Source organism: Archocentrus centrarchus, chromosome 19 (genome assembly GCF_007364275.1).
Source record: "Archocentrus centrarchus isolate MPI-CPG fArcCen1 chromosome 19, fArcCen1, whole genome shotgun sequence".
Classification (NCBI taxonomy): domain Eukaryota; kingdom Metazoa; phylum Chordata; class Actinopteri; order Cichliformes; family Cichlidae; genus Archocentrus; species Archocentrus centrarchus.
Window position 1 is genome coordinate 8,652,862 of NC_044364.1, and position 14,885 is coordinate 8,667,746.

The following is a 14,885-nucleotide window of genomic DNA, read 5'->3' on the forward strand; positions in this document are numbered from 1 at the left end:
CTGGAATTACATTGCCTCCCTTAATGAATGCAACCTCTTTTTTCTTCATTAATTTTTAACCTAACCCAAATTCTGAGAGAAATGTCTGTTTTTCTAGCTGCTGAAAGCTCTGTCATATCTGGTTCTGTGTTGAAGATGTTCTGGGTTTTCAAAGCTTTTCTTTCTAAATTAGAGAAAACATACCTAAAAAGTAAAGTTGCGAGCCGCATAGATTAGCACCGAGCCGAAATGGGAATTACAAGCATTTCACTGTCATTACAAAGAAACTCATGAAAAAAAAGTTTGTGTTAAATGTATTTTAATGTACATTAAAATCCATTTTGTAACGGCAGTAATGTCCAAACAGTCGTTTATGGCAGTAGGATCATAGTCATTACAAGACTGATAAAATGTGTTTCACATCTGCATCACAAAAAACTTAAAAGTTAGAAAAAAGTGAAATTTGACCACTTCCTGTAGTTAAAAGTCAAACAAACTGAAATCTGTAATTTACAAAAGTATTCAGACTGTTTGTGTGGCTGTCATTAGATGCTTCCCTTTTACTTTAATAAAACTGAAAATGTGTCTAGAACCTGAATAAAATGCATCTGTGGCCACCTCAATGAATTACACACTGTTTAAAGAGACATCCACCTGTCTACGATCACATCATTCAGACAGGAGGTTGTCAGGGAGATCGAAGACTGCTGATGACCATCTCAACAGCACTTTACTCAATCCCTTTATGGTAATGCAACTAGATGGAAGCTACTCTCAGTAAAAGGCACATCAGACACATGGAGTTTGACAAACAGCATTCAAAGGAGAAGAAAAGACTGTGGCCAATACCAGATAATAACCTCATAACCTTCTGAAACACTCACTGTAATCCCTGCAGTGAAGCATGATGGTGGTCAAAACTGAAGACTAAATGAATGCAACCAAAGATAAAGGTCTATAAGACAATATACCCCAGAATGTGAGTTCGACTTTCAGTGAACCAAAGCACACAGCCGAGTCAACATTGGACTGTCTCACCCAAAGCAAAAACCCCATAAAACTACTGTGAAGACACCTGATGGTAGTTCTCTCTAATGTGACAAACGCCTGACAGGAAGAATACATAGAACAGATACAATAGATATACCACTCAAAGTCACAGTCTATAGAGAGTATTGAATATTGTCTGAATACTTTTGTAAATGGGCAACTTCAGATCTTGATTTTTAATAACACACCTGAGCTCCCAAACCTCCTAAAAAAAAAAAAAAAAAAAAAAGAAAAAAAAGAAAAAAAAAGGGAATCTAAAACATGCTTTAACTTTATCCTCATGGGATGTACACTGATGGAGAAAATGTTGACTTTATTCATTTAGAGCCTTAATTTTAGCCAGTGTAAATTGTGCAAATAATAAATGGCTCTGAATACTTTCTGAGGGGAATGCATATATAGAAAAAGAAATGAAAACAGAGGAATCCTCAAATAAGAGGAGAGCGCTGAAATGAAAAGCTCAAGAGTTGATAGAGCGAGATCGATCAGCACCATCGTCATCTTCATTTTGCTCTTCCTCTCCCTGGGTGAGCGGCTCTCGGTCCGGGTCTCTCTGTGCCTGCCCTGACCTCTTGGTTGTCTTGTTCAGGGTCCCGCCCTGTAGAAACAAACAAACATTAACCGTCTGCTGAATATGTTGAATATGTGTATCCAGTAAAAATTCACGAGGTAGTCTCAACAGATGTCTGACCTGTCTATGATCAACAACATTAAGCAGCACTGAGGTGACAATGCAGCTGATGGTGTTTGCCAACATGAAGATCATCATCCTCTGCCAACGCCACAGCGGAATCTTAGTTTCACTGCAGCACAAACGGTGAAACCACACACATAAAGAACACCGGATGGACCATTAGTGCACTGCAATGAGATTCTAATCTCAGGTACTTCCCACCTTGACTTAGTGCCCAATATCTGCCCAACAACAAGATTGGAGATCCCAATCCCAATCATCTGTATGGAGGTGGCCAGGCCCATGGCTGTTCCCAGAGTCGCCTGAGGTACCACGAGGGGAATAGATGGCCACATGCTGGCCTGGAATACAGCACAGACAGCAACAAGTTTGACATACTGGCAAATAAATTAATTGATAGTAATAATTTACCAAGGTTAACACTGACATCTCCGATTTTTTTTTTTTTTTGGGTAATATATACGAAAATTATTTTAAAAATAAAACAGTCCACACTCACAGCAGCAAAGGAGTAGGTGACTCCTAGCCATATGGTTGAAACCAGGGGAGGGACAAAGGTGAAGGCCAGGAGTCCAAACACAGGCAGTGTGAGGATGGCACAGGCCACTGCAAAAACTCCCCGCAGACCCACATAATCCTGAAACACACACGACAAAGTGTGTTAAACCGGCTCATTCGTACATTGTTTGCCTTCATACAGCAACATTTATGGACTCAGAAATAGGATTCGGGTTCAGACTAGAGAGACTTACAATGAGAATTCCCACACTGGCTGAGAGGACCAGTGAGCTGTCATAGACCGCCCCCGCAATATAAGCAGCCTCCTTCTGGTTGTAGTCGCTATACTTATCCTGGATGAACTTGCTGAAGAGGGCAAAAAGAAGGCATATGTGAACGTATGGTAAACTCCAGGCTGTACAGATGATGCTAATATCACTTTGGTGCTATCTACACAGTCAAAAATATATTTAGAGAGATACAGTTTTAAAGTTTACTAGGTGCTCTGAAAGCAGTTCTGCCTGTACTTTACAAGCCTATTTCAACTGTATGCACATGCTTTATGTTGAGAACGCTACCTTGCATCAGCAATGAAGGGGAAGATGCCATTGTAGAAGAACATGATAGTAAGAACCAGCAGCCAGTATCTTAGTGACAGGAGCTTCACATCTTGAATCCTCTAAACAGAAAACAGAAAAGAATATTATAATGCCCACACAAATCACTAGTATAGACACAATACTTAAAAATTAAGTTATATATATGGGTTATTATCAAAAGCATACCACTTTGCGGGACTCTTCTTGGATGGCTCCATCAAGACCTAGCTGTCTCATTCCAATCTTGTCCAAGGCACTGACTACAATAGCAGAAGTGAAGCCCAGCACACACAGTAGCGTTCCTAAGAAACAATAACATGAGGAACTCGTGCCACGTCACTGTACCATGAACCTTGAAGTCTCTATCCCCTCATCACCTACCACCCCAGAGTGTCCACTGCATCCCATACTTTTCTTCAAACTTCTGTGTGAGGAAGAAGTTCAGGACTGAACCCAGCCGTGAGAAGGCCAGGGTCAGACCGAAAGCCAAAGCCAACTCTTTCCCTTTGAACCAGAAGGCCGTGATGCGGCTCTGAACAACTAATAAACAAGAAAGTAACGGAGTGAGTGGTTAAGGAACATTCTTCAGAGGCGGCATTGCAAAGAATACATGTTCATATATGAGGGGAACATACTGGTCAGAGATCCATTGCCTGATCCAAACAACAGACGGCCTGTGAGCATTAGCGGCAGCAAATAGGTAGTTCCCTTGAAGTGGGAACCCAGTGCAAACAGCGCTGAGCCCAAAACACAGAGGAAAGAGAACAGAAACACACCGACTGCAAAGAGGAGCAAAAAGAAATTATTTTAACCATCATATTACTGTCTGTTATTTATGCAGAATTACAGACGCTGCAAAAATATATAGACTTACAGCGATTTCCTAATTTGTCAATCAGGAATCCAGCCAGGATCACCACTACTGCATTCCTGTTGATAAGAGAGAGTAGCTCTTCACTGATAAGCCGCCTATCTGCGTTTTCACAGTGAAATCAATGCGTGAACATGCTTACGTCCAAGCGTAGATGGCGTAGAGAAGATTGTACTGCTGAGGGGTCATCCCCAGTCCCTCCACACAGTCCACTGTCCCATTGATCACTGTTGCATTGGGACATGTCAGGTTCTGTCAGATGAAGACAAACCAGTGATAAAAAAAAAAGAAAAAAGTCACAAACATCAAAACAACACCAAACAACAATGCCCTTATTGTGTTAACTGATGTGACGAACTTGTGCAATATCAATAATACACTATATTGCCAAAAGCATTCGCTTGTCTGCCTTCACGCGCATATGAATTTGAGTGATATCCCATTCTTAGTCCATAGGGTTTATTATGATGTTGGTCCCCCCTTTGCAGCTATAACAGCTTCAGCTCTTCGGGGAAGGCTTTCTACAAGGTTTAGGATTTGGCAGCCGCTAAACCCAGACTTGTCCATCGGATTGCCACACAGAGAAGTGTGATGTGTCACTCCAGAGAACACGTCTCCACTGCTCTACAGTCCAGTGGCAGCTTGCTTTACACCACTGCATTCAACATTTTGCATTGCACTTGGTGATGTAAGGCTTGGATGCAATTGCTTGGCCATGGAAACCCATTCCATGAAGCTCTCTATGCACTGTTCCTGAGCTAATCTGAAGGCCACATGAGGTTTAGAGGTCTGTAGCGATTGACTCTGCAGAAACTTGCTGACCTCTGCACACTACTTGTCTCAGCATCCGCTGACCCGGCTCTATGACTTTACGTGGCCTACCACTTTGTGGCTGAGTTGCTGTCGTTCCCAATTGCTTCCACTTTGTCATAATACCACTAACAGCTGATTGTGGAATATTTAGTAATGAGGAAATTTTACAACTGGACTTTTTGCACAAGTGACATCCTATCACAGTACCATGCTGGAATACACTGAGCTCCTGAGAGAGACCCACTCTTTCACAAATGTTTGTAGCAGCAGTTTGCATGCCTAGGTTGGAAGTGATTGGAACACCTGAATTTAATGATTTAGATTAATTTATCAATACTTGGCAACACTGTATTTTTAAGCTGTGCTACCTTTTACTCACCCCTTGGAATTGATCCTGTAACACACTGGGAATGTCAAAGCAGAAGTAGGAGCCAAATGTCAGCAGACAGTTAAAGAAGAGCACCATAAAGCGATAATATGCTGCAACGACAGTAACAACTTTGTGAGTACTTTGAAAAAATCTTATATCAAAAGGTATTTTTAGCTTTCAACAAAGTACTATTGTGCGACCTAATAGTTTTTTAAAGGAAAATTTACATGCAATTCTTCTTATTCTGAACGATAATGGTCATAAATTCAAGAAAAATATATTTTATAGTGGAGAATTGTGTGCTAAACATGCACAATGCAAACTGAAAGACTAGCTGAATTCGTTTAGTGGTACGTTTTAGGCAACTTCTGCAGTCACGAGCTCTTTTTGTGATAAAATGCTGACTCGGTCACTCAGGGTTTTTTAGGGAAGTGTCTGCAGGGTTACAAGGAAAGGTCTGATTCAGCTTATTAAAATATGCTGACTGAATATATTTTTAAGAAACAAAATCATAGTCAGACGTACCTTTCTCCGCCGGTTGCGCCATAGTGAGGAAAAGCGTGTTGGCCACAAAACGAAGAGTCAGAAATCACATTCTTCGCTGTTGTTTACACGGACAGAGTACGGTTCTTCTTCGTTGGAAAACCGCAGATCTTACCGTCACATGGATGGAGTCGCTGCCATAAATATGAACACGTAATGACGCACAGCACGTTTAGAAATCTGCGGAGACCGGAAGTACCTCACTTTTTTCTTGTTTGTAGCTTTATTGACAGTAAATGTTTTAATACAACAACAGGCAGGACATTTTCAGCATAATTATTATAATAATTAAAAATATTGCAAATAAATTTCAATTGTGCTTTTTTTTTTTTTTTAGGAACGCAACTACTTTTAACCGTTTACTGCTAAGAATTTAGAGATTAAGATTGAGCATTTTACAGCTGTTTTGGATTAATACAGCATTCTTGATATATTTCAGACTGGCTTCCAGAAACAGCTCTTCTTAGAGTATCCAATGACATTTTGATGCATAGTGATGCAGGAAAATGTTCTGCTTTGCTGATGTTGGACCTGACCTCTGCCTCTGATACTGCTGACCATCATTACGCTCAATAGGAAGAGATACTGGATTTAGTTTAGTTTATGTAGTTAATCATGCCTTACAAAAGAAACATAACATCACACAGCATAAGAAGCCAGGCTTGCACAAAAAAGTGTAAACACTTGTTTCCATTGTGATCCCAGAAAAACCCTTTTCTGCGGCTGCTTCTGTGTCCAGGTCTTCTTCCACTTTTCTTGCCTACGGTGTGCCACAAGGTTGCGTTTTCGGGCCCTTATTGCTTCTGTTGTATCTGCTCCCTCTTCAGCACATTTTAAGGACATTTTTTATTACTGCCGTCCAGATGAGGGCCTGCTGGCTGTGCATCACACAAAGCTGAGAATTAAAGGAGACAGAGCTTTTGCAATGGTGCCTGTTGGTGACCATTTTCAAAAAGCAGGTAAAAACTCTTTTTATACTTGCTTTTGGGTGACTTTTTATTTGATGCTTTTTGCTTGTTTTGTTGTTGTTGTGAAGTGTTTTGTGGTCATTTATCTTGAAAGGTGCTATATAAATACAGTTTTGCTTTTACGCAGTTTTTTAAGACTATGACGGGTCTGGAAGAAAACATAATGAAAATAGCTCATTAAAGAATTTTCTTATTAAATCATAAATCTTTGAGTTGTACTGTATTTACAACTCAAACATAAATGTTTTAGTACCATTGAGTGTCAGATTAAAAAATGTGTGGGCAGTGAGCATGTAAAGCCTTTTGTTACCAGTTTCAGCAAATCTCAACAAGCAGAGTTTGGAAGTGTGATCTAATTGTGTTTAGATATACCCTAATAATAATTCAACTCATCAATGCAAGCATATAATATAATATATAGTACTATCCTACCTATTTACTCACTAGTTTACCTGACTGTCCTGGGATTTTAATCCAATAAAAACAACAGGTGTGTCAGCTTATCTAGGCCACCTGATGACAGCTGCTGCGTCTCTCTCTGCCTCCTGTAGTCTCTAGCATAATCTAATGTAATCTAATGTAATCTAATCTAATCTCTGGGTTCATTTTAACATTTTTAATTATGGTTACATTTGTAAAGGTTTCTCTTTATTTAAAGCAGGAATGTATGTAGCGCGTTTTGGTTGATTTGTCCCTCGTCAAACACCGTCGGTGCTGTTCCACGCTTTTGCAAAGACTTTCACGCGTTTACATATCATTAATTAATGGATTTCGATCGCGACTAAAGTATGTGAGATGTCTGTCTTGCGCAGAGCCAAAACGTGGGAAATCTCTGAATCTGAGGACAGCGACGCCGAAACGAAACCCGGTTTAAACCCCGAGGACGGCAGTCAAACAGCAGCAGTCAGCACAGACAGCCGGGAGCAGAGTTCAGACAGCTCTTCGGCAACAAAGAGGGAGTCCAGCGCTTTGGCCCCTCCGCGACCAGGCGGATCCGGTACACCGAGTCCTGCGAGGAAACGTCGCAGTAAGGAGGAGATAGAAGCAGACAGGCGGAAAGCCAAGGAGAGGAAGGAGGCGAGAGAGAGACAGAGAGCCGCCAGAGCCCAGGAGAAGGAGGAGAGGAGACAGGAGCAGCAGAGGAGGAGAGAAGCGGCCCAGAACCTTAAGAGTCTCCGGCCGGAAAACTGCCTCAAGTCCCTCACTGTCTGCATACACCCAGGTACCACCCAGTTTCTAAAGTCAAACAAGATCCAGCAGAACTTAAGCAGCAGGACTATTTGTGTTTACAGCCTATAAGGTAGCAGGTAAAACTGTCCTCTGCCTCAGGTATGACCTCTGCATGGAGGGCAATAGGCTGACAGGATGCATGAGCACGCACAAATTGTGAAGTTGTTTTGTGTCTTTTATCAGCGCTTCTGCAAAAGGATGGCTCAGACATCTTGCTGGACACTCTGGCTTCCTTTGACTGGAAGTTCAGCATCGAGAGTCAGCAGCTCGTTGGCAGCGTCACCTGGACCCGAGATTTACCTCAGGTACGCAGCTCACACCTCTTCCATACAAACTAGCCTGCCTTAAATGCATATTTTCTTTATACCATATTGTAATTTTTTGATTTATTAATTTGTTGCATTTTAATGATTCCAGTGAATGATTACTGTTTTGGCTGTAGCAGGGAGATGGCGGCACTCTCTCAGTGGAGGAGGAGCAGGTGCTTCTGGTCCTGAGTCTGGCTGATTTCATGGACATAGTGATCTCTGTGAAAAGAGTAAGCACTAAGCAGTCCTTTGAGCTGTAATAAAAATGTGATTCTATGAAGGTGATGATGTTACGGTTCTGACCTGATGAAGTTGCTAATGGCTTATCACTGCACTCTGCTGCTCTGCAGATTGACAGTGACGGGGTGGAGACAGGGGTGGGGTCTTTCTGGAGTCCACTTTTGGAGTGTCTCAACCGTGATGTCAAGAAGGTGGTCACTTTGTTAGTGACAGACTCTGAGCCAGATTACAGGTCTGCTTAACTCAGAATACTTAACTTCTTTTTCACCCAGTGATTTCTTTACTTGCCCACTTTATTATTCTTAATGCATTAGCCTTTATGGAAACAACATGGCCTCATTTATAGTTTACCAACAGGTTAAATACCTGTGGTGTGCATTTACTAGATGAGCCACTGCAATCCAAACTGGGGATGGATCATTTGGACATCGAGGAGGTCAGTTTACTCTGAATCTGTCCCTTCCTTTCAAGGACTTGTCAGTCTTTTTCTTGATGGGAAACTGTTTGCTCTCTCCCTTTTTTTGACTGCTTCATCTTGACTCAACTTCTAAACCCTTTCATCTCCAGGTTCTTGTGTATCTACAGCTCTACAAAAATATGTCCGTGGTCTTCCTGGATGGCTGGGGGGAGATCACTGACCATGTTTGTGCTGTCACCAAAGCTTTGTCAAAACGCCCTTTTAAGTATGTACCTACTAAAGTCACTGCTATTGTCTTTCTACAGTTTGAAATGCAGCCTTCCCCCAATAAACTGCAATTCTGTGTTTTGATATAGACAGTGTAGCAGCTGGCTGTGCCCCCCCTTAATGAAACATCCCCTTCGTGTTCTTGCAGACTCCTGACAGAGGGGGCAGAGCTGCCCTTTTGTGTGGACGGCTCATGGGCCAGTGGGGTTCGGGTAGAGAAGGATGGCTCAGGCCTGATTCAGGTCTGGGGCAAGCAGATCCAGCAGCTGAACAGAGTTAGCCCTGCTGTAGCCTCTGCTGTGACTGCATCCTATCCATCTCCTCAGCTGCTGCTGCAGGTGAGGAGACAGTTTGTTCTTATAGTTTGTGTGAGGAATAATTCACAAAAAAAGCAGCTTTCAGAAAATGCATTTTTCATTTTAGGCTTACAAGAGCTTGGGGTCGGAGGAGGAGAGAAAAGGGCTGCTTGCTGGCCTCTCTGTGAAAAGCGGAGGCAAAGAGAGACGCATTGGCCCGGAGATGTCAGCCAGAGTCTACCGCTGCTTCACAGCCCACAATCCCCAGCTGGTCCTGGACTAATCTGAGAACAAGATGAATGGGCGATGTCAGCGAGGTCGAATCTGGTTTCTAATAACACTTTGTCACCACTTGGCTGCTAATATGTTGATGTTGATGTTTACAAGTTAAAAATATGCCTTGGATATCATATTTACTTTCCACTAAAGCACTTTGTATACTCATCTGAACTCCAACAGATGGAATGAATAGAAAATATTAGCAGAATATAATCTGGAATATAGGGAATAATGTGAAGACTATTTTTTACTACAGTTTATGTATAAATGGGAGGTGTGTAAACTGTATAAATGTGCAAATGTATGAATGTTGGATAAAAATAAGCTGAAGCAGAAGCTTTCTTGTTTTTTGCTTTATTTTATAGAATTACCTGAGTAAGAAAGTCCATAAACAAAAGTAGTAAAAACTGGAAATAGAAAAAGACTGTTGAATAGCAAATCATCTTGCATACAACAAGACGGCCACCTTTGACATTTAAGCAAAATGATGATTACAAAACATTTACAAAAAAAAAATCTGTTTCACAGTATCAAAAAAGCACTTCTGCTCCTCCTGGAGTCTACACTTTTTTCAGAAGTTTTCATTTGTTTGCCGCTTCTTTCTCAGTCTAATCTCTTTAAACAGTAGCAGGCCTCGTTTCACGCACTACACACTCCTTTGCTCTTGTTCGTTTACGTTATCTGGATGATTGTTAGACAGAAAGCAATAAGCAATTAGCCGCTCAAATATCGGCTAAAAGAGTTTTCTCCGTGTTTAACAACAGGAGGAGTTGCTGGCAATGGTAGAAAAGCTGTGTGCCAAATTTTTCCAACATCTCAACTATTGGGTCATGTCCAACGGCATCGTTTGCACTGATAATCTTCTGGCTCGGAGCAGCAGCTGTCGTAGTCGCTGCTGGGAGGAGTTGGGGGGCAGCAGCAAGTGCTGGAATGAGTTTGAGGTGACTGGTAAGGGTCCGTATCAGGAATCGGACTGGTGCAAGGGCTGGGGGAGGCACAGGCACTGGATACCGGGCTTGCGCTCGGGTTGGGGCTTGAAGGCAGGCTTGCCTTTCCGAAATCCTCAGGTTCCTCTGAGGGTTCAGGGCTGCTGCTGAGGGTGAAGAGCCAGCCCAGCTTTATGTGGAGGAGGATGCGCAGGCCTGGAGGTAGATCCAGGGCATTAAGCATATTTGGGCAGCAGGGCAATATTTGGCGCAGCCTTGCACAGCAAAGGTACTGCAGGGAGGTGGGTGTATAGCAGGCACGGATCACCTTCATACTGCTCTTGGCTGCTGTGGAGCACACCATGGGGTAGAACTTCTTATTCTGCAACCTTGTTGCAGCCACACCTGTTGGCAGGAGGGTAGAACCCATCAAGATTTTTAGGACAAGTAGACATGCATAACTAAAATGCAAGATAACACACGCACCTATGCAGTGTCGGTTCTTGTAGAAGGTGAGGGTACCGTGCCACGTATCAAGGTGCACTCCAATGATTGAGCCTTGACCAAACCGAGAAGAAAATTTCAATTTGTCCCCTTTGTGCTGGAGCAGACCTTTAAAGACACAGAACATTTTTATAGTGTTTGCTGATTATCCAGGTCAAAAAGTCTAACTACTTGAGCTCTCACCTGTGTAGGAGAGCCCCCAGCTGTCTTCATCATGGCCCAGCAGGCTGCCAAAGTTGTATTTGAACTTTTCCAGGTTCACCTCTGAAGTTCCAACTCCCACCATCTACACCAAAAAAACAAAACAACCCCCCCACACACACACACGCACACACAGAACCAAAACCAAAAACAGAAAAGTGAACACTCATTGTTATCCCAGCTTGATAACAGCAGTGAAAGCGGTAAAACACATTCTGATTCAGGTCATTTCTATTATAGCTTAAGTAATATTTTAAGTACTGCTACGCACCATATCAGTCCCATAGACTGGAGAGGTCATCTTGATTTCCCAGTAGTGTTGGCCGTCTGTGAGCTCCTTGTTGCCACGGATTGCAGCGGTGCCGCAACTGTAGTCTGAGTGAAAGCTCACCTTCCTGTTGTCACAGCTCAGAAAGGCTCCAGAGGACTTAAAGTGATCATCCCACACCCAGTCAAAACCTGGACACACACCATGCATGAACGGTTATGTGAGATGTTTTGCTGAGAACGAGGAATACTGACTATGGTGATTCCTGGCTTTTCATCGACGCCACCATAAGGCTGTAGATCTGAGGGAAGTGACTACAACGACTGTTGTTTGGATTGGCACGAACTTTATCCCCTCTCCAGGATTAATCTGAACCTCTGACTTTTTTATTTCCCTTCATCAGGTCAAAATATAAATGTTTGGTCTCTTATCAAAAACCATTCAAAAATAATGGCACCGCTGTATGTTTGTTCAGGATCATTTACAAATGTTAACACCCTAATAGGTAAATGTTACATCTGCTTATTGTGAATCTCCAATATGCTTAACTTATATTATTTACATGCTATTTTCATGCTGTATTACAGCATTCCTCAGCTTTTGCTCACCCTGATCCTCCTCCGCATAGAGGCCGTCACTGATGATGCTGAAAGCCGGGCTGAGCTCTTCCTCTGGGTCACAGTGGCAGAAAGGCTCCCCTTTCACTGGCATCGTGCAGGGCAAGGCCACTACCTTGGAAACAATCTGGGAACTGGAGCGGTAATCCACCGTGGACTCCAAGTCATTGATCTGGTTAACGCGAACATTACAAACAGCATCTTGTAAGTCCACGGATGTGGCCATAGTCCAGGAACGTTGGCAGCAGGCTCCAGTGGAGGAGCTTCAGGATTGCAACAATTTGCTACCAAAGAGCAACATAGGTTGCAGAGGCTGAATGGGGAAAAAAATAGGGGCTTTGCAGCATTGTGCTCTGCAATCTAAAGTGACAAATGGGAACTTGCATGCGTTATTTTAAAAGATCAACAAAATGTGCTCACCCCTAAAATGTTTGTGTACATCACTGGTGAGGGAAGTCATGCATACAAGCAAGTAAAATTAGAAGCCTTCCAAAAGTACTGGGCGTCCTGTCCTGTCATTGCCTTTGGAGACCTGACCACATGTCACACACTGCCAATTCAGACAGGAGGCAGTCCAAGTGGAAAAACTAGCAGTGCTTACTGTAAACATACATATTATCTTTCATATAGCAGGGATATCATTACACAGTGTTCATTCTTAATTTCCATTGAAACCATCCACTTCTCCACTTAGCCCAGTTTCATTTGTATCGCATTACACACAAACAAGCAAATCTCACCTTTGTGACTGTCTGATCCCCCAGCTCTTCTCTGTCTGATGAATGGATCACTGCCATGGCATCTGTCTCTTGCCATGTTTGACTCCAGGCCAAATGCCGAGCCCGGCCGTTTCTGCCTCTTCTCAGCATTGCGGTTCTGTGGAAAGCCGACCCAGCAGCTGATGACCAGCTGGCGTGAGTACAGGAGGCCATGTACTTCTTATTTATGTCAAGTACGGTCACGGCCCAACTCCCAGTCAGCATTGTTCTTTGGTTTGTTTGCTGAAGTAAGACATATTTTCTAACCCTGCACCTACATGTCTGATGGCACACTTTCTAAACCTACAGATTACAGTTAAGGAACACAGGCTGTGTTAGACTGGAGAGGGTCGTCTAGGAATAAGCAGCATACTGACTTTTCTGAATATGAGTTTAACTGCAAACCTATTGGACCACTGAAAATAGGTCAATCAAAACTACCCATTGTCACTTCAGCAGTTTTTGTTTCCTTTCTTTTCTTTTCTTTCAGAGACAAGCTGCAAGATTTATTTTAAGGAAACACTTCTCATCACCTTGACTGATCGCTGTGTGCTAGCTTGCCTGTTTCCCTCTGTCCCATATGCCACAGTTGGCAACAGGATGTGTTGTCATGCACAGCTCAGCCTTTTAAAGCTGACCTCCTGCTTTGCTTGTGACAGCATGGCTGTTAGTTAGCTCCACGAGCAGACATACTCAGATGGGTCACCTGACCCCACTGACTGTAATATGTACCAAAAATTACAGATTAAAAAAAAGAAAAAAAAGAATCCTATATCCATTTTATCATGCAACAGAAACAACTGGCCCTAGTTCTGTTACCTGAAGCTTTGTTAAGGTTATTCCACAGTGACACAGAGCGATAAACAGCAATAAAATGCATGTCTTCAATCTATAATTCAACAATAGTATCTCACTGTCAAGAACATCATGTTCATTCTTTCACTGGATATTTTTGGTAACACCAGCTTTTTTTCCTTCTTCTTACTTTTAATCACTAGAAACGAAATAGCTACAGATTTAATAACCAAGACCACAACTGATGTGCGTTTGCTTTTTAAAATGTCTAATCTTATGCAAACTGTTCACAACTGCGCAATCAGATGCTGGTTTGCTCCTCTGAAATGTGTCCTTATTTGCAACCAGCTAAATAAGGATTGCAAAGTGTTGTTTTACTATAAAATATTGTTAACAGACTTATTCTGTTCAGTAATAACATAGAGTTAATAACATATAGTTAACAATTCAAACCATAGACAGAGCCTTCATTTCCTCTTCTGTCGCTAGAGCTGTTAATATGTCCTGGTTAATGCCTGCAGGAAACACAGCAGCTGGTTACTGCTTTGCAAGCAGGTGCAGGAGATGAGGGCCAGTAATTTAGATTAGTTAGTCTGGAGTTAGTCTCATTTTAATTAGGCCTTACCCTACATACTCTACATGCATCATCTTCCAGAGCAAGGAGTCAGTTCCTTGAGGACAGATATGTTGCCAATGCAGTCACCACTAAACTGTGACAGCAATAAAAGGAGCGTTTAACACAGAAACTACTGAAAATATAGTTATAAAATCAGGGCTCTGCACGGGCTTTCCATACCAGAGTCTGATCCATATACTCAGTAAAATGAGGCTCTCTACTTCATAATGCTTCCTGTGAATCGTTCAGTGAAATATTATCAAATCTCTCAGCAAGTCTGCTTTGTTATTGCTGTTTCCTAATACATATCCCAGACAGTATCATTCCTAGCAGGAATTCTGCTCTTACCTTATAGTAGTCTTCCTGCTTACTGTCTTGCAGTGGCTCATTGGTGTTCCTCTATAACCGACTGTGTGACGGGTGTAGTTTGCATCTGTTTCACTTCTCAGCAAGATAGACGTAAACTTTACTTCGCCACGCCCTCTTCCAGAGCTTATTGGATAAGACCTGAGTGGAGGAGGAGTTTATGCCAGTTTACTTGTTTACCTAGGTGCGGTAGGCCATATTGAATTATAATTGAATATAATTATAATTATCTTCACGTTCTTAGTCTTTAAAATATGGTCACAAGCGCAAGAAAAATAAAAGGAGCTGTTTTTGCTTTTGTCCAAACGACTTGGATGAAAATATAATTAAATTATATTAGACAGATGACTCAGTTGCCTCCAGGTCAAAAGGTGGACATCTGCTGACTATGAGGAAGACCTTCTTTGAAAG

At 42.2% G+C, this 14,885-nt stretch overlaps 3 protein-coding genes across 7 annotated transcripts; 1 reads left to right on the forward strand and 2 right to left on the reverse strand.

Moving 5' to 3' along the window:
* Positions 1-331: 331 nt before the first annotated feature.
* mfsd1l (major facilitator superfamily domain containing 1-like) lies at positions 332-5,548 on the reverse strand. The gene is made up of 13 exons (XM_030754703.1): positions 5,400-5,548; positions 4,884-4,984; positions 3,834-3,943; positions 3,695-3,750; positions 3,456-3,599; positions 3,202-3,360; positions 3,007-3,122; positions 2,800-2,900; positions 2,476-2,587; positions 2,223-2,360; positions 1,925-2,064; positions 1,721-1,832; positions 332-1,627 (listed from the first exon to the last, which is right to left on the reverse strand). Exons 1-13 carry the CDS (start codon positions 5,419-5,421, stop codon positions 1,490-1,492), a joined length of 1,449 nt encoding a protein of 482 aa, XP_030610563.1. The 5' UTR covers positions 5,422-5,548; the 3' UTR covers positions 332-1,489.
* Positions 5,549-6,914: 1,366 nt separating this feature from the next.
* eme2 (essential meiotic structure-specific endonuclease subunit 2) lies at positions 6,915-9,759 on the forward strand. Its single transcript, XM_030754704.1, has 8 exons — positions 6,915-7,607; positions 7,799-7,920; positions 8,058-8,153; positions 8,274-8,395; positions 8,521-8,599; positions 8,731-8,846; positions 8,997-9,186; positions 9,272-9,759. Exons 1-8 carry the CDS (start codon positions 7,181-7,183, stop codon positions 9,425-9,427), a joined length of 1,308 nt encoding a protein of 435 aa, XP_030610564.1. The 5' UTR covers positions 6,915-7,180; the 3' UTR covers positions 9,428-9,759.
* A 23-nt stretch (positions 9,760-9,782) lies between these two features.
* Positions 9,783-14,537, reverse strand: spsb3b (splA/ryanodine receptor domain and SOCS box containing 3b). Of its 5 annotated transcripts, none has more exons than XM_030754706.1 (7): positions 14,457-14,534; positions 12,680-12,848; positions 11,931-12,111; positions 11,326-11,513; positions 11,037-11,139; positions 10,836-10,961; positions 9,783-10,754 (listed from the first exon to the last, which is right to left on the reverse strand). In XM_030754706.1, exons 1-7 carry the CDS (start codon positions 14,495-14,497, stop codon positions 10,252-10,254), a joined length of 1,311 nt encoding a protein of 436 aa, XP_030610566.1. In that variant the 5' UTR covers positions 14,498-14,534; the 3' UTR covers positions 9,783-10,251. The 5 variants fall into 5 exon arrangements, with proteins under 5 accessions (XP_030610566.1, XP_030610568.1, XP_030610567.1 ...); XM_030754708.1 differs by having other exon boundaries at positions 12,680-12,815; positions 14,457-14,531; XM_030754709.1 differs by having other exon boundaries at positions 9,784-10,754; positions 12,680-12,837; positions 14,457-14,537.
* Positions 14,538-14,885: the final 348 nt, after the last annotated feature.